The sequence below is a fragment of the Penicillium psychrofluorescens genome (assembly GCF_964197705.1).
Source record: "Penicillium psychrofluorescens genome assembly, chromosome: 6".
In the NCBI taxonomy this organism is placed as follows: domain Eukaryota; kingdom Fungi; phylum Ascomycota; class Eurotiomycetes; order Eurotiales; family Aspergillaceae; genus Penicillium; species Penicillium psychrofluorescens.
Window position 1 is genome coordinate 2,566,146 of NC_133444.1, and position 24,379 is coordinate 2,590,524.

The following is a 24,379-nucleotide window of genomic DNA, read 5'->3' on the forward strand; positions in this document are numbered from 1 at the left end:
CCCCAAGAAGTAGGCTGAGAGAAAGAAGAGGGAAGAGGCGGTTAGTCCCCGTGTCGGAAATTGGACTAGGAGGCTGTTACGTCCCGCCCCCGACTCGAGGCTGTGTCGGGAGGCTCTCTATAAAACAAAGAATCGCACTTGACAATGACAACTATCCGGAACAAAGCCTCCATTGTCTCATCTGGGAGAGTCTATGAGACTCGACGGGACATTACAGGCAAGTCATAGTTGAACGTACGGGTGAGTGCACCGGGAACAATCACCGGGGATGACCAGCTTAGAATTGGAATCAATTCGGATATTTCTACATGAATTTTGGGAATGATTTTTCTCGTCGATATCGCATGAGAGATTTCATTACACACTCCTGCTCGAAGAGCAATCTGACAGATCATAAATCATCACATTTATCAGGACACGCTGCCTAAATCATCGTTCACAAAAGGCTACCAATCTGACTCTAGCCAGTAGAGAGAAACAAGGCGCTCTCTTTATGAGATAATTGTTGGGGTCTAGTTTGAATAAAGAAGGACAGAGGGGAAAAGGAATAGGTGGTTGACATGTTGAGTAAGTATGGAAAGTGATGGTGAGTGAAACCATCTTCCTAGATATATAATGAGATGACTCCACCCATCCTACTCACAAACTTCTTGTCACTCCCACAGAATTGATCTGTAATCCAAATCATTACTAGTTATTTCCTTTGTCATTACTAACTAATCCTATCCACCATCCGCTCCTCGATACCTGCACAGCTACTCTTCACTGTCTCTTTTACTCCGTCTTGGCACCGGGCCCGGAACAACCTACCCTCCGGCCGCAAATTATGGTGATGCTCGATTGAACCCTCAACTTTCCCCGGAGGATCGAGCACACACAATGATTCAACTAAAGGTGCGCAACCCGACAATCACATAGCCTTGAACCTGCTGACACTGCGCGCAGACATTACTAAATTGCATCGACAACTCCGGCGCCTCGGTGGTCGAATGCGTGAACGTCCTGAAGAAGAAGCGGCCCGCAACAATCGGTGAGTCCTACCCCCTCCCGGAGGAACATGAGATGATCTCCAATTCCCTCTCAAAGACATGCAGTACTGATACAGATTGTGTTGTCCAGGTGACCGGATAGTTGTCGTCGTACAGAAACAACGAGCCGCGGGATCCGAATCGAGCACGACCACCGCGCTGGCGAACAAGGTCCGGCGAGGTGATATTCGGCATGCGGTTGTCGTGCGCGTGCGCAAGGAATCCCAACGGCCCGATGGGAGTGTGGTTAAGTTTGGGGATAATGCTTGTGTGCTGGTGAATAAGGCGGGCGATCCTATTGGGACGCGCATGAACGGTGAGTACCTCCCCTGGATGGTGGCACGGTGTGAGAAAAGGTCTGATTTTTTTTGGTCTAGGGATCGTGGGTCAGGAGCTACGCGGCAAGCAGTGGTCGAAGATCTTGTCTTTGGCGCCAATGCATGTGTAATATCTACAGAAGCGGGAGTTATTTTTGTTGGTTGTTTGAATTATGTATCAATAGCATTTCCATGTCGCCATTTCTATCAAAGGATATTTGAAGAAAATCTAGCCGCCAAACTCCAAGTACATGCTTTGTGAACTAGCCGGGAAAAAGTAAAATCAAAGGGTATCGAGGGAAGTCGTGAGTAATAAAGCATCAGACGAAGACGTTACCGCATGCGCAGCAGACATAGTAGAGTTTCTTGACAAATCAAGAGTTAGCGCAAATTTCGTCCTTCTGGGCCAGATACAATGATCACTCACCATTCCGGTTTCCGCAGACCGCTGCTGCGACTGGAAAAAGACCGCTTCGTTTTCACCGCAGCTCGGGCAGAGCTTGTTGGCTCGAGGGAGCTGCCGTCGAAGAAAAAGTAATGCGTTAGCCAAGAGGGAATTCCTGAGAACAGAATGCAATAAATGAAAAGCAAGCAATTCATCCAGCGCTTTCCGGGAGATCTCATCTCCCTCTAGAATTCCAGGCCGTCGCTGCTTGGTTCTTCCTCTCCCACCACGCCGCAAATAAAACAAGTAATCTGGTCACCGCATAGGGTACAAAAGCCCGGGAGACAAACCGTCGGATCAGATCCCACATCCTGGGTCACACCGGCCGTGTCGCCGACTTGGCTGGTCAGATTGTTCTGGTAGACGCAGTAGGAGCTGGCGGGCTCGCCAACGTGGCAGGTGCGGCAGGTGAACATCAGCTGGTTCGTGGCGCGGTCTTCTTTCGGGTAGAGCAAGTTGGAGCTGGTTTCACACGTTAGCAGATGAAGAGCAGGGCAGAGGGAGAGAGGCGTTGTTACCATTCGCGACAGAATCGGAAGTGGATCTGGTCGGACTGCTTGGTGTCGCCACCGGCGGAGGGGGAGGGGCTGGCAGACATATTTTGGAGAGGCTCGAATAGTCTGGATATCGAGGGTTGAGAAGGATGTGGACGAAGAATCAAATCGAAGGCAAGAAGTTGAGTCAAGCAAGCGGCGTGGAAGAAGGCGGCAGACTTCGGGTGTTTGATCTGTTTGTGCTGTTTGCAGGGTTTGTCGGGCGCATCATCCCCCGCAGAGACAAAGCTCAACTCCATACATCCATTATTGCCCCGGTAACTGTGCTTGACATAGCATTCGCTCGACCTTGCTTCTCTATACAATCATCATGGTAGGATTCATCTGGGCATCTCCCTTGATATAGTCACTAATGAAATGCAGGCCGACTCGGGTCTTCCAGCAGGATGGGAAGTTCGGCACTCGAACTCCAAGAACCTCCCTTACTACTTCAACCCGGCCACCAAGGAGTCGCGCTGGGAACCGCCCGCCGAAACCGATACCGAGAAGCTGAAGGTATATATGGCGCAGCACCACACCCCCGCCGCGCGCCCGGATGCGTCGGGACAAGGCGAGGGCAAGATCCGCTGCAGCCACCTGCTCGTCAAGCACCGCGACAGCAGACGCCCCAGCAGCTGGCGCGAGGCGGAGATTACCCGGTCGAAGGAAGAGGCCATTGAGATTCTCAAGCGCCATGAGCAGCGCATTCAGTCTGGCGAGACTACTTTGGGGGATCTTGCTGTTTCGGAGTCGGATTGCAGTAGTGCGCGGAAGAAGGGTGATCTGTACGTTTGTTGCTCTCTGGCTTCTCGGCCTTAATGCTAACTGCTTGGAAGCGGCTTTTTTGGTCGTGGCGAGATGCAGAAGGAGTTTGAAAATGCCGCTTTTGCGCTGCAGCCGGGCCAGGTTAGCGAGATCGTGGAGACTGCGTCAGGAGTCCACCTCATCGAACGGTATGCCCGGTCCTTTCCCCCCCCCCCTGCTGTGTTAGTTACTAATAAGCGGGATACAGTGTCCAATAGTCTTGGGTCCATGTCCGGCAAGAGGGGTCGTGGTTGGTGCACTTAATTTTTCCAGCTTGGTTATGCTCTTGGTTTCTGTCTTGAACCAGTGTGGATAAAAAAATGTCAATCATTCTATCTATCAATGTATTGTCTCGGCCCGAAACAAGAGTGGATGTTGGTATAGACTCACTTTAGAGCACACGGGAGATCGACTGTCGACAACAAAGAATCAGGTAAGCGAGGGACCGTGTCTGATACTGACAGTAGCTTTGAGAGTTGCAGTGAATATCCGGTTGCTGTTGATATTAATTCAAGCCCACCACTTCTCTTCTGCTCCTCCAATCCTCCTTCCTCTCTCCCCTTCATCTCCCTCCTGCCTCTTCCCCCAGCCCTCTCTCATCATCTCCCTCACCATGGGCGGCTCTCTCGAAGCCCTCCGGCGCAAACGCTCCCTGATCCGACTCCAGTACTCGGGCTCGTCCATCCTCAACTACACCTATGAAGCAGGCGCCTTCAAACTGCCAACCTGGCTCCAAGTTCCCCCCGAGCTGCAAGACTCCCACGACAAGCTGCACAAAGCCGCCATCGGCGCCCTCGCTGGCATGCACTCCCTAATGGCCTTGCGTGAGCAGCGCTACTCCGCCATGTGCCCGGAGACAATGGGCCTCATCTACCACGTGCACGCCAACTCGATGAAACGCCTCCTCGAGTGGAAAGAAGACTGGAACCCGGTTGACTGCACCCTCGCGCCCTCGCCCAAGATCCCGCGCGACGCCGTCAAGTTCTGCGTCGACGCAATGAGCTACTCCGGGTTCACCGCCAACTACGTCAATGCCGTGCAGGAGTTTATTCGCGGCCCTTATCACCTCTACCGTGAGAAGAAGACCCAGATCGAGTATCTGGCGGCCCGCCTTATGAGCAATAATACCTACTACATGGAGTGGCACCGCTGGTGGAAGTCGACTTTTGTGGTGGAGATGTGCAAGTGGGAGATGTGTATTGAGGGACTGGTTATTCCGACGTGGGAGGAGATTATTGATGAGGTCTATCTGCTGATTGTGGATCGGGTGGAGGATGCGGATGAGTTGGCCAGTTCGTTCTATGTTAGTAGCCCGAAGTCAGTTACTCCGCTGTGACGATGGGTGTGCCCTGCGACAACCTTGCACATCACACGTTTCTTCTGGGTGGTGAACGCGATTTCAGACTTGAGCGAATTCAGGGCGTCGAGGGAGGATAAATGGGAGGATAGGAGCTCATGGACACTATTGAGATGCGACAATATTTGCTGATATGCAATTCACATAATCCTCCAAGGTGCTCTTCACTCAAGTATCTACAGCATGACTCTTTAGACTTGGCTAGTATGATGGCAACACTAGCCTACAGATTGCGCTTGACTCGTACACACGCTGCACAGTTCAAGTTCTTTCTTCAAACCTATAGACCTTCTTCCTTTGTTTGTCTCACTGGAACCAAAGTAGAACCAGTCCAGAATGAGTCTATCCTCAACATTATTGTCAGATCTTGAGGCTGCAAAAGGTCACGTGTATCTACAACCCTAGTTTGTCAAAGAAAAGAACAATAAAGATGGATTGGCATTGTCTTTGATTGAGCACAACTTACAAAGCAAGAAACAGATCGGGCATTCTAGAATATTTTTTCACCATCTACTTCTTGAACTCTTTTGTCCATTTGACTGAAATTCAGAATGGGGAGATAAACAAAATTGGAGCTGAGACTGACTGACTGAACAAAGCTCATATTCCCCAATATAATAAAAAGTCTCCAATAATTGACCCATATCCCCAAATTCTACATTTCCATTTCTCATGGCTAAAAAGCTAACCACTCATCAAAATGTGCATCTTCTGGACCCGCAAATACACCCTGTGCGGCTGCATCTGGGACACAGAATGCTTCATCTGCCCCAAAGACTTGTATTGCTGGGGTCGTCGAATAATCCAACTCCAAGATACACTGCACACATGCAAGGAGTGTTGGAGACGAGGTGATAAGAGAATATACCCAGAACACACATCATCATCATCATCCTCTTCACAAGAACTACTCATCCCACCAAGACCCTTAACACCACCTTTCAACTTTAACCTCGATCCAGACCCAGCCACTTCAGATGTGGAATTACACCCCGCGCCTGCATTTCTGCTTTCAAGTCAGTATAACTGCGATCTATCGCGGGTGTGTGATGCCGTGGATATGCGCGCTATGAAGCGGGATTATCGCGCGAGGAGGCGGCGGACGGATTGGTATTTGCTTGAGGGTGAGTGGACCGTCCCCCTTTTTCTTTGGCTTTGACACAGATACTTATATTTTGAGGAATACTAATGCAATTTTTTCGAACTGTAGAGATGACTGGGGAGTATCTTGGTCCCAGGGAGCAGGGATCAGAATCTATGGTGGAAAAAGAAGAAGAGTCTCAAAGTGAGGCCGAAGAGAGGGTGGGGAGAACTTCTGGTTGTTTTGGTGGGGTGCAATAACTAATGATTGAATGGTATCCTGGTTGATATGTCTTGTTCTCCTGAGTATTCATTCCTCTGTAGCTAACTATCTGAAAGCCACATAATTGTACACACTGCACCCAACCCATGAAATCATACTCCAATAGTCGGAAGGTCCAAATGCGCCATCTTCTCGGTGTCCGATTCGTCCCTGAGGAGATGGAGAAATTCGGAACGGTGGCGCGATCTCTTCTCAGGGCGACGGTATCCGGCTTCAGATCCATCCCCTGTCCTTCGCGGCCGTGTTTCGAGCACAGTCGACCAGTTTTATTCCAATGCGCGTTACAAACTCGTGTTGAGTCGTTCCAAGCGCGACGTGATGGCGTCAATAACAGCAGACCTGGGAATCCAGTTAGAACACGGACTGATCTGGGGAGGCACGACTACAACTCACTCTCGCTCAACCATTCTCATCGCATCCGCAACTCTGGCCCGTTGAAGCCGCTGCGGAACCTTGGGTTGCGTGCTGCCGGGGGAAGATGGGCTCCCGGGCTCAGCAGGAGAGGGTGCCTTGACTAAGACGGCCTTTGTTGTAGACACAAGGTCGACGGCAAGTTGTTTAACCTGTTCATAAGATTAGTCTGGGCACGAAATCGAAAGGAGGAAGGGGACATACAGTTTGCAGGCGATGTGCCAGGTGTTGCTCTTGGTCTTCCTCGGCTTCTGGCTCTTCGTCGGCGAACGATTGAGACAAAGTTTCCACTTCTGCAATCCACGACTTCTCCTTCTCGCTTAGTGGACGGCCACCAGAATTCAGCACCTTCTTCCGCAGCCGATCGTAGCGTTGTATCAGGTCGCTCTGCTTGTCCTTCGCAGCCTGCAAACGTCTATCAAGCGCCTCTCCGTTCCGGGTTCCCTCCTTGTGTCGCCCATCTTCGCCGACCTCGCTCGTGACACCCTTGATACGCTCGGCAACATCTGACAATTGCTTCAGTTGGTCGTGCATTTCTCCCTGTAGTCGCTCGCAACGACGAAATAGATCTGACGCAGCTCGTTCCAGGGCGTTGGTGTGGGCTGACAGTAACCGATGCGCGGCCGCGACAAGGTCCAGTGTCGCCGGAGAGAGACGAACTTGTTCTTTGAGAGTATGACGCTGGCGGTGCGGGACGTTTTTATCGATGAAGGCTTCCAGCGGAGACTGTGCGTACAAAACGGCAGGCACTTGGTACGGTGGCCGCTGCGGAGCTACAGCTGGTGAGTGCGGTAGCGGGGGCTTGTGGTCGTAAAGGCGGTTTTCCACGACCAAAGAATCCGCTGGGGCATCCATGGCAGCAGCATACGGCTGCGATGGATGGTGGGTGATCAGTAGATAGCCGAGATCGAAATCGTAGAAGACAAGGGATGCCGCAAGATGGTCCTGAGGAGAGACGATGTCGGTTTCCAAGACGCGCAGGATCCGTTGCCGTTGGGCCACAGTTCCATCACAAAGAACCTGCAGCCGGAACGCTGAGCCCGCCGGGTCCTCTGCCTGCAACTCGGTTTCAAGCCTCTGCACCCAAGAGGACAGAGAGAAAGACACAACATTGGTCGCGGTCGTGACGAAGAAAGAGTAGCGAGAGTGAGCGTCGCGGGTGAAAGTGGGCCAGGTGTTGACATTCCCTTGGACCGTATCCAAAGATTCCACCAAGACCAGATCGGAAGGTTCAGACAGAGGCGCTCGGAATGCGTTCTTCTTGGCCTTGGGAAGCCACTGGCCTTCAACACCGTCAAGTTCCAGACAGATATGGACACGCCCACTCCCACTGGAAAGACAAATAGTCGTCGCCGAGAGCTTGTCCTGATCATTTGCTTCGACAGCCAACTCCTCATCCTCACCCATCATAAGGTCATCGACATTCAGCCTGGCAGCAATGACAAGAATATCACAGAGATCGAGGTCGTCAACCTCGTCCCCTGTATCAAAACGGAAAGGCCCTTGCAACCGTGGGATGGCACTTGGATTCATCGGACGACTGAAGACATCCGCCCCTTGGATAGTTCCCGACCCAGCGGAAGATGGATCCAAAGATTCTTGATCATCGATCTCCTGTAGCCATTCATATTGTTGCCGACATGCAATCAATTGCTCCTCCACATCCTCGGGGCCCTTCTCCTCGAGGGCAGCCAGTTTCGGTATAATGGCAGCGGAGAGGGATGGGATAGTGGCGGACGGAGCTTGCCATTTAGACGGCAGCAGCGGGCACAGTGCGTAGAGATCGCCCGGCCGCATGGCCACCCAGAGAGTCATAGGCGCCCAAGCATCCTCTTTGTCGTTCCCATTGCCCGCAAAAGAAGCGGACGCAGCCTCCATATCAATAATGTCAGCAGAGAACCCTTTGTTCTTGCCAAACCCAGAAGGCGCAAAGTCCTGATCAGATGAGGTCCCATCCACCAGTTTGCGCAAGTCAACTGCCAGGGTAGGTTGATCGAAAGACCAGTGGTTGTTGCGGTCCAGCTCCCACACGCGCACGGCAGCATCTGCTGTCACCGTGATGATGCATCCTCCAACATTGCTGTGTAATCCGAGGGGGTGCCAGATTGCCGACACCACGGGAGCTTCGGGGATGACATGAGTGGTAGGACCCAGTTGGTACGTCTTCAACCGGATCGGCGCAGTATCTGTTGAGGAGAGATGCGAGGAGTCGGGAAGGACGGAGATATGGACGGTATGCTCGGTGACCACGGCGAGAAAGGCGCCGTTCGGAGAAGGAATAAGCTGCTTGATGTGGCCGTAGACAGGCACTGCTAGAACCTGTACCTTGTTGTCAGCCAGTGCGTCGCATTATTTCTCAATAGTTAGAATACTCACCCTGTAGGAGGAGGCCTCCGCATTCTCCTCTGCTGCGCTCTTCTTCTGTCGCGTCTGGTGCTGCCATTGATCCTTCAACCGCGCCAGGTTTGCCCAGCGGATCTCATTGTCGACCACCACAAACACTTCGTTACCTCGTTTCGCGATCGTTCGTGTCGGGCCATCTGCCACCGCAGGCTTGACCACCTGCAGAGCCTGAGCCGGGCTCTTGACCGAGCTGCTGGTGAACAGGCTGGCGCCAGGCGACGGCCGACACAGCCAGGCTGGCGCGTAACTCGTGACCTTGGGCATGAAGCAGGAGCAAGGAACACCGATGAGAAGAATGTACTATTGTCCCAAGTCGGGCTCAGCGCATAGTTGTTGTAGTAGGAGTTGTTGTTGGGTGGAAAGAAGCCAAGCGGAAGAAAGTAACAAAGTGGATTGGCGCGCTAACACCGAAAAGAAAGCTCCCTTCCGTTCTGCCGCCTGACTTTGTCAACCACCACCACGTCCACCATGAGCTTGCTGGCGGTCAACACAGTCGATCGGCTGGATCGGCCGAGTGCCTACTATGTTGGAAAGGTGCGTCGATATGCGAACATCGATTGATTGACTTGCGCTAATGTAATTGCCGCGACAGAACAAGAGACGCCGACACGAAGAGGAACAGCGCCAGCACGACCCGGTGGACAAGCTGAGGAATGCGACTACCCTCTACGTCGGCAACCTGTATGTCTGATGATTGCACGCCTAAACAGTCAGAGACTAACGGAGCTAGGTCATTCTACACCACCGAGGAACAGATCCACGAGCTCTTTGCCAAGTAAGGATTGTGCCATTCCCAACCGGCGCTGTTCTAACCAGTTCTTTAGATGCGGTGAGATCAAGCGGTTGGTAATGGGACTCGATCGGTTCAACAAGACACCCTGCGGCTTCTGCTTCGTCGAATACTACACCCACCAGGATGCGCTGGATTGTCTAAAGTACGTTGGCGGGACTAAGCTGGATGAGCGGATCATCCGCGCAGATTTGGATCCTGGTTTTGAGGAAGGGCGGCAATACGGGTGAGTTTGCTTTCAGTCTTCCACGTCTCATTATCTGACTCGATGGCAGTCGCGGCAAGTCGGGCGGCCAGGTTCGCGACGAGTATCGCGAGGAATACGACCCCGGCCGTGGTGGATACGGTCGAGCCTATGATGAGCAGCGCCAGCGCGAGGAGGACGAGTACGGCTTGGGGAGGTAGGTTAGCTGGTTTGGGGCTTGGCGCAGACACGGCGTTTTGTTGTGAACTTATAATTGCGAAAATCAAACAGGCAATTCTTCTATTTACCCAAAATTTCTCTATGTACAATGATCTACCGAGTTCTATTGTCTCTTTTGCACGGCTGCTTGCACCTGGCGCAGCCACCACGCATGGATTCGGGCGTCGCCGGTCAACTCAGGGTGGAAGCTGGTGCCCAACACATTGCCCTGGCGCACTGCCACGACATCGCCGATTTCTGTCTCTGGGTTGACATCTCGATCCTGTGTGGCGATGCGGGCTGCTTGTCCAGACAAGGTAGCGAGCACCTCGACGTGTTCGTCCGTTGCTGCTTGAGCGACCGAGTCCTTGGCCTGTCTGGACGGAGCCACGACAGTCTCTTCCCGCTTCTCTTCTTCAACCTGGATGCCTTCATGGCTGGGCAGAATCCTTTCCACCACGGGGGCACGAATAAACACTGCGGGGAACGGCGCAGCGTCCGCGCCCAGGAAGGGTAGGTCCAGCGGCGCCTGGAAGCTTTCAGTCTGTCGGCCGAAGTGATTGCGGTTCACTCGAACATCTAGCCCTCCGATCAATTCTTGGCCACCTTTCTTGGTGCGGTTGGCCGACTCAGCTAGGAGGATCAGCCCAGCGCAGGTCCCCCAGGTGGGCTTGCGATGCACCCTGCAAGCACACATTAGACACTACTCCGACGCCCAGCAGGGAAAGCGACTCACTTGACAAAGTCTCTCAATGGCTCCAAGAGATTCGACCGCGCCGCCACCAGAGACATGGTGGTGCTCTCACCTCCGGGGAGCACCAGCGCCTCGCATCTTTGCAGCTCGGGTGGCGTGCGCACTTCAATGAACTCCCATGTGGACGAGGGGAGCTGCTCGGCTGCCCTTTTCAGCAGCTGGACATGCTCGTAGAATGCGCCCTGCAAGGCGAGGACTCCGACTGTGATGCTCATTGCCCTGCGTAGCAAGAACGATGTTCAGTGCGCGATGACTCTTTTTTATCTATAGATCATGTGATGCTTAACTTTCCGAGGAGACCCTCACCGCTCGGCAGAACAAGGCACGTGTAGATAAGCCGCGCGATAAGACATTCACCGGTTGACGGACTGGATGACTTGTTGTGTTCCAGTATAAGAATGCAAAACATGGACACACCGGAGACCGATAGCCAGGAAGAGCCGCATCCCTCTCTACTGGGATATCCCACTCTAGTCCGGTGGTACATCGACACACGCCCCCTCCCCCACCAAACCCTGCCGCTCCTCGAAACTCTCCGCCAGGACGACCAAGACTCTGTGACCAAGTACATCCAATGGCCCGACAAACACATGTCGCTGGCCTCTCAGCTCCTCAAGTACTATCTCATCCACCGAGCAACTCACATTCCCTGGAACAAAGTCGTCATTCATAGAACACCTCTTCCTGAGAATCGTCCTTGTTTCCATGCGAAACTTCTCGGTCCGCGTATTCCGGAGGTCGAGTTCAATGTCAGCCATCAGGCTTCGTTGACTATGCTGGCGGGGACTATAGTTTACAACAATGATAATGACCCCCCACAGCTGCATCTATCACCCGCCTCATCTCATCAACCTCCCCCTCACCCGCAACCCAAACCCCAGATTGGAATCGACATAACATGCACCAACGAACGGCGCCGCCGAGATAACACCCCCAAAACCATGCGCGACCTGTCCGAATTCGTAGACATCTTCGCAGAAGTCTTCACCCCCAGCGAAGTGCAAACGATGAAAACCCCCGGCCTGACACTCGTAAAAGCGAACTCTCTCAACCGCGGCCTGACAATTGATCCGTCGTCGGAGCAGAGCCTCGCTCAATACGGCCTGCGGCTCTTCTACTCCTTTTGGGCTTTGAAGGAGGCTTACGTCAAAATGACTGGCGATGCGCTTTTATATCCGCATTTGCGCGAGTTGGAGTTTTGTGATGTTATTCCTCCAGATCCAGTCTCACCCTCAACTACAAAGTCATCGGGTAACCGTTGGAGCCAGCCCTACAAAAACACCAAGGTCTCCTTGCACGGCAAACCAGTCACCAATGTCCGCATCCAACTACTCGCGTTTGAAGATGATTATATCGTCGCAACAATAGGTCGCGGCGCCCACGTCGGACCTATACCTGCATTCGCAGAAACCAAAGACGAATCCGAAAATGAGCACCCCCTTCTACCAAAGGAAGAGGGCGTGAGACTCGATCCGATTGAGGTGTCTGCGACGAGGAAGATTGGTGATGCTGACCCATGGCATGAGGGACGTGTGCTCGGGGATTCATGGCTGCCTGTGCAGGAGGTGGATATTGAGCGTGATATCCGGTCCTGTGCGGAGGGGCGCTGTGGGCATTCTGGTTCATTTGCTTTATAGCCGAATATACTATAGTTATCAACAGTCATGCGGTGGATTGAACTATACGCATACCATTCAAGAAGAACGGAGATGGGACCATGTTCCCCGGAGTCGCTAATACCAAGAAAGCCCTTCATTAAAAGCCAACATATTTATATTATACTCTACTCCTCTTCGTAAATGTTCAAATAGGGCGCGGAAACCCGCGGTACACTCACCATGTCGACGTCACGGTGGCAATGACTAAGCTCGCCCAGAGACAATCAGTTAACTACAGGTCGCGAGACCTCGAGTCGATTCAGGTCAGAAACGAACTCCAGGATCTTCAAATTTGCAACACGCTCATGTGCACTAGTGCCTATGTCAGTGACCATCAGCAGTGGTAATCCTCTGTTCTTGGTCAACTATGCGACCCAGATCCTTTGCTTCGTTATCGTGACACCCTTGGTGTTTCTTCGCATTTTCATTCGATGGAGACTAATACGGCTGCTGGGAATCGATGATGGTATGAAAAGCGTCTGAAAAATCAATTTAAATATGTACTAAATTTTCTAGCTGCATGTTTTCTTGGATGGGTATGCCGCAATATGCCCAGGACCAAATATGACCGACTAACAGCACACATGATCAGGTCGTATTCATGGGATATTGCGCTACCGCTTTATTATGTACGTCTGACCTAACTTGGGGTTTTACTCTAATTTAGAGTTGGGCTAATCTTCTCTAACTTGCAGATGGGTTCGCCGGGGGAACCAAGCCACCCGATAAACTAAATACCCATGACTTCGAACAAAGCCTGAAGGCACGGAAAATCAGTCTTGAACCATGGAATTTATAAGACATTGGCATCACTAACGTATCTACAGCTTGCCTATGTTGCCACAGCCGTATATTCACCCACGGCGATCTTTGTTAAAACCAGCCTGATCTACATCTTAATAAGGGTCTTCCATCCCATCCACACTGGCATGATTGCCCTATACTGTCTCCTCGGTGTGGTTGTCACCTACTACTTTGTCATTATGTTTGTCAAGATCTTCATTTGCATCCCAGTCCCAGCCTACTGGCATCTATCCGAAAGATACCGTGCGACCTGCCTGCGACAGTCCAGCATTATCATCGCAGACTCGACCGTCAGCTTCGTGACCGACGCTGCAATTCTCGCGTTTCCAATCGCGTTGACCTGGAAACTGCAAATGCCAACCCGGAAAAAGATCCGAGTGATATGCGTTCTTGGGCTTGGAGGCGTGGCCGTTGCGTTCAGTCTCTTGCGGCTCGCGATTGGGATTCACGAGAGAGGAAACCGCCATAATACGGTGGTCTTTACGCGATCCATACTGACAGGGTAAGCGAGGCAATTTGCTTCCTGGTGACTGGAAGTGGAAGCTAAGCTCTTCACAGAAACGCGGAGTTGGGCATCGGGCTGATCTGCGCCTGTCTGCCTGCTCTCACAGCTTTCGCCGCTCATAATCGAGAACACTCGTCCTCCGGTCGTCGAAACAAAAAGTCTCAGTCGTCGTCGTCGAATGCCTTTGACGAAAGCCAATTAATGCAAACACAGCCGAGTGGCTCTGCGCACCCAGGCTCGACTGGTTCACCTGTTCCGCCGGCTGAACCCTAGCATTCGTTATCCATATGCGACCAGTATTAGGAGAATGCATCCACAAGGTATTTTCGACGGTCATTCGTTATTCCTTGCTTTCGCTGATGGCCAATTAAGAGTCAGAGGACCGGCGATTGAGACAATGGGTCACTTGCCTTATTGTAACGTCCATGAATGTTTTTGTATACCATACAAGAGGAAATTAAACTGTCACGAGCTTATTGCCTTTTTGACGTATATTTGGGGATTTAAATCGTTCTCTATCAATTCACCACCCTCAATCCACCACGCTCTGCTAACCATCCTCCGTTATACTCGCAGCAAGTGTTGGGACACTAGTTAACTAGCCCCCCTCTCAATCTAATACATGTCCCTCTCACTAAGATCTTGGGGGAAAAAGAGCACCAAAGAAGGCATCTAGCGTTGTGGTGTAACCACGTCATCGTATTTTCAGGCTAAATTATATGCAATTCGGAGGAGCGAATTAGAGCATTGAGAACTGGGAATCCTGAGGAAAGTAGGGAAGACAAGAGCGAGGTAGTGTGTGCCTTTTCCAGTAGTATAAGGCAGGCAAGGGAATATGGAATAATACTGGACCGTTCAGACCAGTGGCAGGAAAGGATAGAGAGAATATATATACCGAGATGGAAGGAAGGGGGACGGCGTGTTGTTTTCCTGGTTGAAAAGTGGAATGCAACCTCGGTTCTGCAGCTGCTGTACGAGAGAGCGCTTTGCAGATATAGAGTCCAGCAGGTAGACGAATACTGCTGTTCCGTTGAAGACAGGACAGTGGTATTTCCTCTCTTTTGTTAAGTGTGGATCGCGATAGTGCTGCCCTCGCGGGTTAGATTTCGACAGCGGTAGAGAGGGCTGCGCCGCCAGCAGCATTGGTCTTCTCCTTGTTGGCGTTAGACATCTCCACCAGGGTGTTGAGCATGGACTCGCGCGTCGACGTGGTCAAACTATCGACATCGGCCGCGGTGAGATCCTTGGTCTGGATAGGAGGCAGAACTAATATAAGTCTGATTAGCGGTAAATTCTGGAAGGCATACTCAAACACGCCTCACCTTTGATCTTGATCGTCCCTGGCTGGAACCGTCCTGCCCGGGCTGACAGCACATGCGAGTACTGCTCCGTGACAATCGGCACGATGGGAACGCCCGCCTTGACAGCCAGATGGAACGCGCCCTTCTTAAAGGGCAGCAGCGTCGGCTCGTCGGAATAGCTCCTCGTCCCTTCGGGGAAAATAAACACGCTCTGTCGATGCGTGTTCATCTCCTCGACGGCGCCATCAAAAGCCTTCATGGCCGTTTCGCGGTTCGCGCGATCAATAAACACCGTCCGTGAGAGAGTCATGAACCAGCCGAGAAAGGGGATATTCTTCAGCGATTTCTTGGCCGTGACGCTGCAATACGGCGGGAAGATATATCCGAGCATCAGCACATCCAGCTCTGACTGGTGATTTCCGAGGAAGACGGCCGGGCGCGTAGAGAGGTGTTCCTGTCCCTCAACGATATCGAACTTCACGCCGGTCGTGTAACGCATGACGAACTTGAAGCTGCGCGCTGTAGCCCATTGCGAGATGCGGCCATAGCCGAACAGACGGAGGACAATTGAGGCGAGTACGCCGTAGACGGCGCAAAGGAGGAGAGAGCCATAGGCAGCCAGACAGCGGGCAAAGAAGGCGGCTTTGGGCACTTTTTGACCCAGTGAGAAGAGGAAAAGGGTCACGGCTATGAACAAGCCGATGCCTCCTAGGATATACGATGAGATTGACATGGTGGTGGGAGACTTGCAACCGTACTGTGCTCAAAGTCGGTGGTCAGTCTAGGAAACATATCCTGGTAGGGTGTGGGGTTCATACTCGAATTCACCGGGGAAAAAGAGGATTGTTGCCGAGTCTATGGAGCAACGCAGCAGACAAAAACAAGATAAGCGGAAACCACAGAGTGTAAACCACTCAAGAAGACACGGCTATTACCAGGAGTAGCGGGGATATGGAGTTCGAGGCAAAAGTGGGAGATGTTCGGGCATGAATGCCGGTGGCTTTTTTTCTGCCCCGACCCACCGCCATCAGCTGATCCTGGCAGGTGACGGCATCAGAAGTATACACAAAGAAACAAGGATAGGAAGAATGACCGATTATGCTATATGCCCAAGGCAGTCCATCGTCATGTGTAAACACGCCCACGCTAATGTACAAAGCTCAACACCCTCGGTGCCGATGCAGACCGGATTTTCTAAGAAAAAAGGCAAAAAAGGAAAAACAAAAACAAAAACAACTCCCAGCAATGCTGATGTGCAACCGAAACGCCAGGGTATGGTGAGCCGGGGGACCAAAACAGAAAGAACAAAAAGGACAGAGACACGGGGTCTAAGCCATGTCGTCATCTTCCATCTCTTCATCATCCAAGGATTCCATTGCGTCTTTGATATACTGTTGAGCCTGTGGAGAAGAGGAGTTAGCGAGAAGGAAACAACCGAGGAAAAAGAAAAATACCTTTGGATCCAAATTCATGGCCGTCGTGAAGTGCTTGATTGCATTGGCCTTGTCCTTGAGCATTTTGTACAATTTGCCGAGCAGGTAGTGCACGTTCGCCTCGTCGGGCGCGATATCCTTGAGGATCGTCAGCTCCTGCAGAGCATACTTGTACTCTTGCAGCTTCATGAGTACGCGGGCTTTGCGGAATCGCGCCAACACCGACTGCGGTGCAAGTGAGCACGCCCGACTGTAGTGGATCAGGGCGCCCTGCGAGTTACTCATCTTCTCGAGAACCAACCCGATGCAGCAGATGAGCACTGCGTTTGTGGGGTTGATGCTGGCAGCGTTGCGGAAATGTTGCTCGGCAAAGTCAAGCTTGCCCATCTTGTCGTACACCGTGCCAAGTCCGTACCATGCGTTGTAGTGCCGGCTATCCACGTTGATTCCGCGCCGGTAGGCATCAAGAGCCTTGTCGTATTCTTCATTGGCAACATACTCGTGTCCCTGGAGAGTGAACGCGTAGGCGAACTCCGGGTCTAGCATCGTTGCCCGCTTGAAACATTTCAGAGCCTGATCGTGATCCCGTTGGTGGGAGAATGAGTTGCCGATGGCGCACCACGCTTGTGGTGACAGCCGGTCAGATTCAAGCAACTGGTGCGCCAAGTAAGCCAGCTCGACATCGCTTTTCAGATGCCACAGCACAGTTGAATAGATCTCCATGTCCTCGTGCCGGGAGGGCGCCACGATCTGGACCCGAGAGAAATACTTGGCAGACTCTGCGTACATGGCCTGCTCAAAGTACGCTCGACCAAGTTGAGACAAAACCCAAGGTGTTTCACGCTGACCCTGGGAGAGCGAACTAAAATGCTGGATCGCATCTGGGCATTTATATCTGCTCAAAGCGAAGTAGCCCGAGGCGAGTTTGTTGAAAAGCCCCAGAAGCCAATTCAAGGCCTCAATATCCTTGGACTTCTCGGAGTTCTTGGGCAAGGGTGGGACGGGTGGCACCGACGTTAGGTAATTGTCCTTGCCATCGGCATCTGCGGACTCCATGGGCTTCCGGTTGCCGCTCACGACGCGGCCAACAGTCGAAGTGGTTCCAGGACGGTTCCTTGAGCTGATACCCCGGATCTTTTTCATTTCCCGTCCATCCCTTCCGGTTAGTGTGGCGTTGGAGAGTTTGCTGGTGGTAGGTTTGATTTGATTGAACAGCCGCACGCTCCGGCGTTGCGGAGCTCCTGGTTCCGTTGGTTGTTGAACTTGAGGGTGAGCCACCTGGCCAGAAATTGTACGTTTACGATCTGCAATTCTGGGAGCAGGCTTTATTTCACGTTCGGTAGATTGGTCGTCTGATTCAATTCGAGTTTTGGGCCGTGGTCGAATGCCGGTTGGCCGCATTTTTGGTGGAGGATTCACGGGATGGTCCATGTTCAGAGTTTGGATTGTGCGGTTCTTCCTGGCCGGAGCCAGTGGGGGCTCCCATGCAGACTCTGGGTCGGTGACCCCATTGGCAATGCGGAACTCCTCCGATCCACTGCTCTGGGGTGTCTGAGCTCCCTCATGGATGACAGGTTGCGTAACAGCTGCAACACTGACCGAGCTGCCATTCAGTTTCTCCCAAAGAGCAGAGCTTCCGAAGGTGGTCTCGGAATCGACCCGAGATGTAGGAACCATAAAAGGGTCGGCACTGGGATTACTGGCTGTTTGCACGGAAAAGGGTCCTTCTCCTGGTGCGGGATGATCTGATGAAGTATCCTTTTCCTCCGGGGACGACGACGATATAATGGCAAGGAGCTCCGGGCTGAGGTTGTAGATATTAGGAACGCGGATATTGACGCCTGGCACAAGGTTAGCAGAAAATCGGCTTGATAGAAAGAGATCAACGCACCCGTCTCGCACAGCCCGAGGAAAGCATCCCACATGAACGGATTGAGTTTCAGAGCTTCCACATAGCAATCCACCGCCTTGTTCAAGTCTTTATGAGCATGCCATAGCTTTCCAAGTAAGCAGAAGACCGCCGCCGCGTCCGGTAGATGTTGTCGGTGTGTTTCACTGTGTTTATCTAGTTGCACTAGTGTATTAGCAGTGGCCAACACAACAAAGACGTCACAAGCCTACTCCAGTGGTTTTTTGAGCCCCAGAGACTTTTGCTGCGCTCCAGTGCCGTAATGCCGTCAATATATTTCCCCAAATCCAGACACGCCTGAGCGTAGACATATGCACAGCCTGCATGCAGGCCCCGTGAGCCGGAGCTCTGGCTGCACTCCAAGGCGGCCTTGACTTCGCCACCGAGAAGATGACAGAGGGACAGGAGGTACTGGGCTTCGAAGGATCGCGGTTCGTAGGCATGAAGACGTCCGGCAAGGAAGAGAGCATTTCGGACCAGGTTGTTGTCGAGGTGGTAGTAGATGAGGTGTCGCAACTGGCCGGCGACGTGCCCTGTCGCGAGCGCCATGATGGGGCGGGGGGCGGGGGGAGACACACGAGGCCACAACGGGTCAAAAGTGATCCAGAAGATACAATAAGCTGAGAGGAGGTTGTGTCCAAAACGGCTCAGCCCAGACGGCGCTTCCAGGTCCTGTGTTTCTGGGAAGCGCTACGAGACGCGGGGAGGAAGCAACGACGCGATGGGGGAGATCGGGGCAGCGGAAGCAGGCAATCCATCAACGCCTGCAAGACACCTCTGAGATACCTCCTCGAAATTTGTCTGAAGACTCTGCAGACGGGAGGGGATCCACCGATCTTGATCGGGCTGTGGACAGTCACGGAGGAATGTAAGTCAACTGGAACCGGAAATAAAGGGTCCCACAGCGTTCAGAGTGAGAGAAAGAAAGGGAAATGAACAAAGAGAGACCTCCAGCAAAACACAAGCCTAGCCTAGCCAGCCAGAGACATTTCTGCCAGTGTGTTGGAGGGCAGAAGGCACGGGTGATAGACTGCGTGTCGGTATTATTATGATGGGTTGCGCTCGTTCCGGATGGAGCTGGCAGGGCGGGTGGTTCTGCCGGGCGGTGAGTGTTGTGGAGGGCAACGAGCGGATCAACTCGAACTACAGACTGTCTGTCCACAACCGAACTGCTGTCACCAACCATGGCCCAGGTATGGGTTTGCTTTGAATCAGAACAAATAACCGTGCTAAATTCTAGCAGAAAGCAGCCAAAACCTTGGCCACCCGCAATTCGGCGCGCCTCTTCCAAACCCACCTCATCTCTGCCGTGCTGCACACGTTCTTCCTGCTCGCGCTATGGTTCTCCAACCGCTATTCCCTGAAACGATACCTGATCCTGGGAATTCTCCCCAATCTGGCCCTTGAAGCTATCCTTGACTACATTGGCCGACCCCGGTACCATGCAGATGGCTCTCTGCGCACCGCGGGTGCAGATCTCGGTGCCACTGGACTGACGGAGTACATGTGGGATGTGGTCTACTGGACATGGATCTGCATGTGCACGGTTCTGATTCTTGGGAATCGGGGGTGGTGGTTTACCATGGTGATTCCGCTGTACTCGGTGTATGCGGTGTATACCACTTTCATGGGTGTGAAGAAGGGCTTTGCGGGGATGGCTGGTGGTGGTGGTGCTGAAGGGGAAGAGGGGTCTGCGGAGGCGAAGAGCAAGCGGGAGCTGAAGAAGGAGAAGAGGGGGCCTCGGTATAAGACACGGTAGTGGATGGTGCCCGGGAATATCATGCTCAGTATAGAAGTGCATGCTGTACCACATGTGATGATCAAAAATTTGTATGAGATGGCTTCCGCAGCTCCCCCAGCTCCTTGAACTTCTTTCAGTTGCGGAACCGTGACTATACCAAGATCACCTTTTGGATGCGCAAAGCCTGCATGACTACACCACATTTCTTCCCAACACATTCCGACATTCAAACAGGACCAATTCTCATTATGTACCCAGACAATGTCTCCCTCCATACTACATAGAAACAACCACCACCGGACAAAAGAACCCGAAACCGAAATACACACTTCCCGTGAGACAAACGAAAAATGACAAGGAAGCAGGGGAGCGTACATAAATAGAACAAAACTGGGAAAACAAAAGGAAATCGAAATTCACAATCACTGTGCATCTTGCAAATCATGACAGTCGGCCACGATAGTGTCAAACTATATGGGAAATCGTTCCCGAGAGAGAGGAGCCACCGACCGAGCTACTCCTGTAGCAAGACTGAGATCTCATCGTGGGACGGTGGGAGGATGAGGAGATGGGTGGAGGGCAGCGTGGTGATGATAAAAACACAAAGTGAGGTGGAGTGACATGATAAATGAAGAAACAGAAAATTTAAAAAGAGGTGCACTGCCTGCTTGCCCATCTGTCCAGGTTATGTTTCCATTTACAATTCATCCTTGCCCGTTTCGGCGGCAACCTTGCCTTTGAGGCTACTGGTCGCGTCGTCCACATGCGACGAGGCCGTTTCGGCTGCGTCAGTCACAGCACTGGTTGCGCTGGAAGCGAGCTCGTGCAGCCGGAGCTTGGCCTTTTGGAGTGCGGAGGAAAGTTCATCGACTGCTCCGGACTCATCGCCGGAGACGGCGGCTTCGTATTTGAGTCGGATATTCTTGATCGCGTCCCGGGCGATCTGCATGTATTCAGGCTCTTGGCCGTAGATGGCGCTGCTGGCGCTGGCAGATACGGCGGCGTACGCATCAGCTGCCACTTCCGTGGCCTGCTCGAATGAACCCTTGGGGGTGCCGTAGATACCGGCACTAACGGCTTCAGCTGCCGCTTCTGTGGCCTGCTCGAATGAACCCTTGGGGGTGCCGTAGATACCGGTACTAACGGCTTCAGCTACCGCTTCTGTGGCCTGCTCGAATGAACCCTTGGAGGTGCCGTAGATACCGGTACTAACGGCTTCAGCTACCGCTTCTGTGGCCTGCTCGAATGAACCCTTGGGGGTGCCGTAGATACCAGCACTAACGGCTTCTGCAGCCGCATGGGCTTGCTCATTCACGTTGTCAACGACATCCTCGACGGTAGGCACCTCGCTCGCGATAGAAGCAGCGGCCGAAGACACAGAGTCATAAGCTTCTGAAATGTAGCTCGAGGCAGAGGACACGGCGGCGGCTGGGTAAGGTGTTTCGTAGGCAGCGTGCAGCCTGCTCATCACACTCTCGGTGAAAGAAGGTTGCTTGCCAATGACCAACTCCGACACCAGCCCCTGTACAGCTTCGAACTGCACAAGGCGGTCATTCACCACCTGCTGGAGATACGGCGGGGGAGTGCCGTAGATTTGTTCGCTGGCCTTGGAAACCAGATTTTCCCAGTTCTCAGACGCTTGGCTGGCAAGCGCCTCCATGGTGCCGGTCGGAGTTCCGTAGAGGGCGGAGCTGGCAGATGCAGAAGCCACGAACAGCGTGGTCGAAGCGGCAGAGAGGGCAGCCTTGTACCGGGATGTTCCATCGTCGACGAGACTCCGTGCTTTGCTATCATCTGTCCCGGACATGAGAGAGCTTGCGGACGCCAAGGCAGCGGAGAGACTGGCAGAGGCCAGCGAAAATGCGTGCTCATATTGAGATCCGGCTTCATCAATGATGGATTGAACTTTGGGGGCAGGAGTGGGCGTAGGAGTGCCATAAACCGCCTGAGAGGCAGTAGAAATGAAAACGCTGTAGTGATCATGAGCTAGCCCGACTGCCTCGTAGTAGCGGCGCTGGGCGTCAAGCACATGGGGGAAAATACCGGCGGCCTCCGTGGTAGACGCCGGCTGTCGGACCTGAGCCAAATGCACAGAAGCTGAGCTAAGACCCTCACTCAGCCGCGACGACGCAATGGACGAGATGTGAGCCAAAGGTGCGATCACCGAGCTCGCTTTGTCGTCGACCTGGCTGGCCCAACTTTCCCATCGGTCTTGGTCGTCGTCATCCAAAATGGGGTCTTGTTGAGCCCCCACATCGGCGGCCGCAACTCCCCAAGAAGGCGCACTGGAGAAGGTTTTGTGGTGCTCGCCAGCCTCGTCAGACAGGACGGACTCATGTGGAGTCTCGTCCTCGATGTCGAAGTCAGACGCTTTATCCGTGTTGTCGGAAACAGTTTCTTCGTCGACGTCAGGTTCAGGGCTATCTGACTCGAGCACAGTATCCTCATCTTCAGAAGCAGTCGCAGCATTATCCGAGTGAGACTTCGAAGTCTCGTCGTGGTCGCCCTCGGCATTCCCTTCAGACTCTTCTTCGGACTCCTCAACAGGCTGTGGCCGCGGTGGTGGGGGTTCAGTTCTCGTGTCAAAGTTGTCACTGACTTCGCGAGCAGCCATCTTCCACTGACCGACATCCTTGAGTCTGACCAGTTCCTTGGCCGTCTGTTCCGCGACTTCCATAGCATGGTCCAGAATCTCGTGTGCCACCGACTTAGCCTCAGCCACCGACTTGTGGTTGACGCTAACCTCGCGAATTTCATTGCGCCAGTCCTCCAGTTGTGCCTTGAGCGCATGGTACTTTGTCCAATCCGCGTAGGTCACGCTGTCCATCCATGCCCAGCGGGTTCCGACTTCCTGCAATCCGAGATCACGAATGCTGTCCAGAACATCCAGGGTCGTATTGACCGCGGCGGAAACGCGCCGCATAAGCTCATCATCGAAGCCCAGGTACCATTGACGGACCGCATGGGCGCGGTCTCTAACGGAGATGGCTGACTGCCGGATATCCCCAAGAAGCTGCTCAAGAACAGCTTCTTCAGCTTCTGGCGCTTCCTCCTCCGGCAAGGACTCGACCATCTCATTGATGTGCTGTTTGAGCGAGGAGACCCGTTCGCGGGAGACGGTTTCGAGCGCTGTTGACAGACTCTCACCATGACCTGTCACGCTGCTCGCAACAAGGGCAGAAACAATTGCCTCGATGCGTTCTTCAAGGTCCTCAATTCCTTTATCGGCTGCGGCGGCAAACTTCTCTTGCCATCGTCGAAGATCAGAGTCGATTCGCTCGCGATCTTGTTGTGTTTGCTCGGTAGGCGACAGTGTAGGGGCCGAGGGCGGCGTTGGTTGAACTTCGAGGGTCGCTGTTGAAGTCGTGGTGGCAGTGCTCGAGGTGCGTTCCGTTTCCTCCAACACGGGAGCTGTTGAGACGGGCTGCTCCGAGGAACTGTTGTCCACGTCCTCCACCACAGAACGAATTCTCTTGCCCTCTCGGTAGCTCGCCAGACGCTGTCCGATCTTGACAAGTTGGGGCTCAACCTGCTCGGAGTAGAGGCCTGTGACGTGAGGCCATAACGAACTGTTGGCAAAATAGACCACCGACGACCAGGTATACTGCACCCCAGGCATCACTTGAGTGGCCAGAAGACCCTGGCCGGTGGCGTATGTCTTCCCAATGAAGGGCTTGGACTGGGTGTAGAAGGGCACGAAGTGGTCCCAGTAAACGGTGGAGGCCGCGGCGTTTGCTTTCTGATAGTATGGCGACACCACATTCAGACCCTGCTGGACATACGGGTCCACTTGAGCCATGTACAGCCCATTCGCCTTATCCTGAGCCGTCTGCACGATCGGCATCACCTGGGCTCTCCATTGCTCCGCGCCAAAGGCCTGCACATGTCCCAGTGCAGGAGCGCCGTAGCGGTCGTAACCCAGCTTGGCCACTCCCGACGCCGGCACGTACACCCGTTCGTGGACCACTTCCACGTACGGCCATGCCTGGTCCACGTACGGCGCCGCATATGTGTTGTAATAGGGCGTGACATAGGGCTCTACATGCGAACGCGCAATCAAGTAGGGCTTGCAGACTCGAGACGACGACTCGTCCAGTTGCGAGAGATCGGACGGGCATCGTAGAAACGGGGTTAGCAGCGCGTACCAGATGCAGAGCCTAGTCGAATTCGACGGTCAGTTTGGAGAGGACAGATAGGGACTGGATCCGACAGGTACTCACCGAACCGCCAGGCCGACCATCCACCGTAACGGACTCTTGCTGTTTCGAACTCTTTGCGCGGGTTTGGTCCCGCCCTCTGGCGCATGGCCATTCTCTGTTACTACTGACATGACGACCGAGACAGACCTCTCAGGATCAAGCAGGCACAGTGAGTGTCGGAGCAGGTGAAACTGAGATTATTGTTTCATCCGGGGGAAGAG

The 24,379-nt window shown here is 53.2% G+C and overlaps 13 protein-coding genes across 13 annotated transcripts; 7 read left to right on the forward strand and 6 right to left on the reverse strand.

Moving 5' to 3' along the window:
* Window positions 1–879: 879 nt before the first annotated feature.
* PFLUO_LOCUS9441 (mitochondrial) lies at window positions 880–1,476 on the forward strand (the record flags this gene model as incomplete). Its single annotated transcript, XM_073787269.1, has 4 exons — window positions 880–894; window positions 946–1,030; window positions 1,120–1,344; window positions 1,406–1,476. 4 exons carry the CDS (start codon window positions 880–882, stop codon window positions 1,474–1,476), a joined length of 396 nt encoding a protein of 131 aa, XP_073643441.1.
* A 189-nt stretch (window positions 1,477–1,665) lies between these two features.
* On the reverse strand, window positions 1,666–2,388 carry PFLUO_LOCUS9442 (DNA-directed RNA polymerase II core subunit rpb9; the record flags this gene model as incomplete). Its single annotated transcript, XM_073787270.1, has 4 exons — window positions 1,666–1,710; window positions 1,773–1,862; window positions 2,081–2,252; window positions 2,309–2,388. 4 exons carry the CDS (start codon window positions 2,386–2,388, stop codon window positions 1,666–1,668), a joined length of 387 nt encoding a protein of 128 aa, XP_073643442.1.
* A 266-nt stretch (window positions 2,389–2,654) lies between these two features.
* Window positions 2,655–3,345, forward strand: PFLUO_LOCUS9443 (peptidyl-prolyl cis-trans isomerase Pin1; the record flags this gene model as incomplete). The annotated part of the gene is made up of 4 exons (XM_073787271.1): window positions 2,655–2,657; window positions 2,708–3,108; window positions 3,160–3,276; window positions 3,336–3,345. The coding sequence occupies 4 exons, from the start codon at window positions 2,655–2,657 to the stop codon at window positions 3,343–3,345; spliced, it is 531 nt and encodes a 176-aa protein (XP_073643443.1).
* Window positions 3,346–3,740: 395 nt separating this feature from the next.
* On the forward strand, window positions 3,741–4,463 carry PFLUO_LOCUS9444 (uncharacterized protein; the record flags this gene model as incomplete). The annotated part of the gene is made up of 1 exon (XM_073787272.1): window positions 3,741–4,463. One exon carries the CDS (start codon window positions 3,741–3,743, stop codon window positions 4,461–4,463), a length of 723 nt encoding a protein of 240 aa, XP_073643444.1.
* Window positions 4,464–6,128: 1,665 nt separating this feature from the next.
* PFLUO_LOCUS9445 (uncharacterized protein) lies at window positions 6,129–8,925 on the reverse strand (the record flags this gene model as incomplete). The annotated part of the gene is made up of 4 exons (XM_073787273.1): window positions 6,129–6,186; window positions 6,241–6,410; window positions 6,463–8,577; window positions 8,635–8,925. 4 exons carry the CDS (start codon window positions 8,923–8,925, stop codon window positions 6,129–6,131), a joined length of 2,634 nt encoding a protein of 877 aa, XP_073643445.1.
* Window positions 8,926–9,129: 204 nt separating this feature from the next.
* Window positions 9,130–9,856, forward strand: PFLUO_LOCUS9446 (nuclear cap binding complex subunit; the record flags this gene model as incomplete). The annotated part of the gene is made up of 5 exons (XM_073787274.1): window positions 9,130–9,195; window positions 9,254–9,342; window positions 9,392–9,436; window positions 9,486–9,677; window positions 9,727–9,856. The coding sequence occupies 5 exons, from the start codon at window positions 9,130–9,132 to the stop codon at window positions 9,854–9,856; spliced, it is 522 nt and encodes a 173-aa protein (XP_073643446.1).
* Window positions 9,857–9,978: 122 nt separating this feature from the next.
* On the reverse strand, window positions 9,979–10,823 carry PFLUO_LOCUS9447 (Senecionine N-oxygenase; the record flags this gene model as incomplete). The annotated part of the gene is made up of 2 exons (XM_073787275.1): window positions 9,979–10,537; window positions 10,591–10,823. The coding sequence occupies 2 exons, from the start codon at window positions 10,821–10,823 to the stop codon at window positions 9,979–9,981; spliced, it is 792 nt and encodes a 263-aa protein (XP_073643447.1).
* Window positions 10,824–11,015: 192 nt separating this feature from the next.
* Window positions 11,016–12,245, forward strand: PFLUO_LOCUS9448 (uncharacterized protein; the record flags this gene model as incomplete). The annotated part of the gene is made up of 1 exon (XM_073787276.1): window positions 11,016–12,245. One exon carries the CDS (start codon window positions 11,016–11,018, stop codon window positions 12,243–12,245), a length of 1,230 nt encoding a protein of 409 aa, XP_073643448.1.
* A 950-nt stretch (window positions 12,246–13,195) lies between these two features.
* PFLUO_LOCUS9449 (uncharacterized protein) lies at window positions 13,196–13,848 on the forward strand (the record flags this gene model as incomplete). Its single annotated transcript, XM_073787278.1, has 2 exons — window positions 13,196–13,572; window positions 13,629–13,848. 2 exons carry the CDS (start codon window positions 13,196–13,198, stop codon window positions 13,846–13,848), a joined length of 597 nt encoding a protein of 198 aa, XP_073643449.1.
* Window positions 13,849–14,674: 826 nt separating this feature from the next.
* Window positions 14,675–15,609, reverse strand: PFLUO_LOCUS9450 (1-acylglycerol-3-phosphate O-acyltransferase; the record flags this gene model as incomplete). The annotated part of the gene is made up of 2 exons (XM_073787279.1): window positions 14,675–14,841; window positions 14,898–15,609. 2 exons carry the CDS (start codon window positions 15,607–15,609, stop codon window positions 14,675–14,677), a joined length of 879 nt encoding a protein of 292 aa, XP_073643450.1.
* Window positions 15,610–16,204: 595 nt separating this feature from the next.
* On the reverse strand, window positions 16,205–18,767 carry PFLUO_LOCUS9451 (anaphase-promoting complex subunit cdc27; the record flags this gene model as incomplete). Its single annotated transcript, XM_073787280.1, has 4 exons — window positions 16,205–16,276; window positions 16,331–18,150; window positions 18,201–18,374; window positions 18,431–18,767. 4 exons carry the CDS (start codon window positions 18,765–18,767, stop codon window positions 16,205–16,207), a joined length of 2,403 nt encoding a protein of 800 aa, XP_073643451.1.
* Window positions 18,768–19,402: 635 nt separating this feature from the next.
* On the forward strand, window positions 19,403–19,977 carry PFLUO_LOCUS9452 (uncharacterized protein; the record flags this gene model as incomplete). The annotated part of the gene is made up of 2 exons (XM_073787281.1): window positions 19,403–19,411; window positions 19,462–19,977. The coding sequence occupies 2 exons, from the start codon at window positions 19,403–19,405 to the stop codon at window positions 19,975–19,977; spliced, it is 525 nt and encodes a 174-aa protein (XP_073643452.1).
* A 679-nt stretch (window positions 19,978–20,656) lies between these two features.
* PFLUO_LOCUS9453 (uncharacterized protein) lies at window positions 20,657–24,289 on the reverse strand (the record flags this gene model as incomplete). The annotated part of the gene is made up of 2 exons (XM_073787282.1): window positions 20,657–24,116; window positions 24,180–24,289. 2 exons carry the CDS (start codon window positions 24,287–24,289, stop codon window positions 20,657–20,659), a joined length of 3,570 nt encoding a protein of 1,189 aa, XP_073643453.1.
* Window positions 24,290–24,379: the final 90 nt, after the last annotated feature.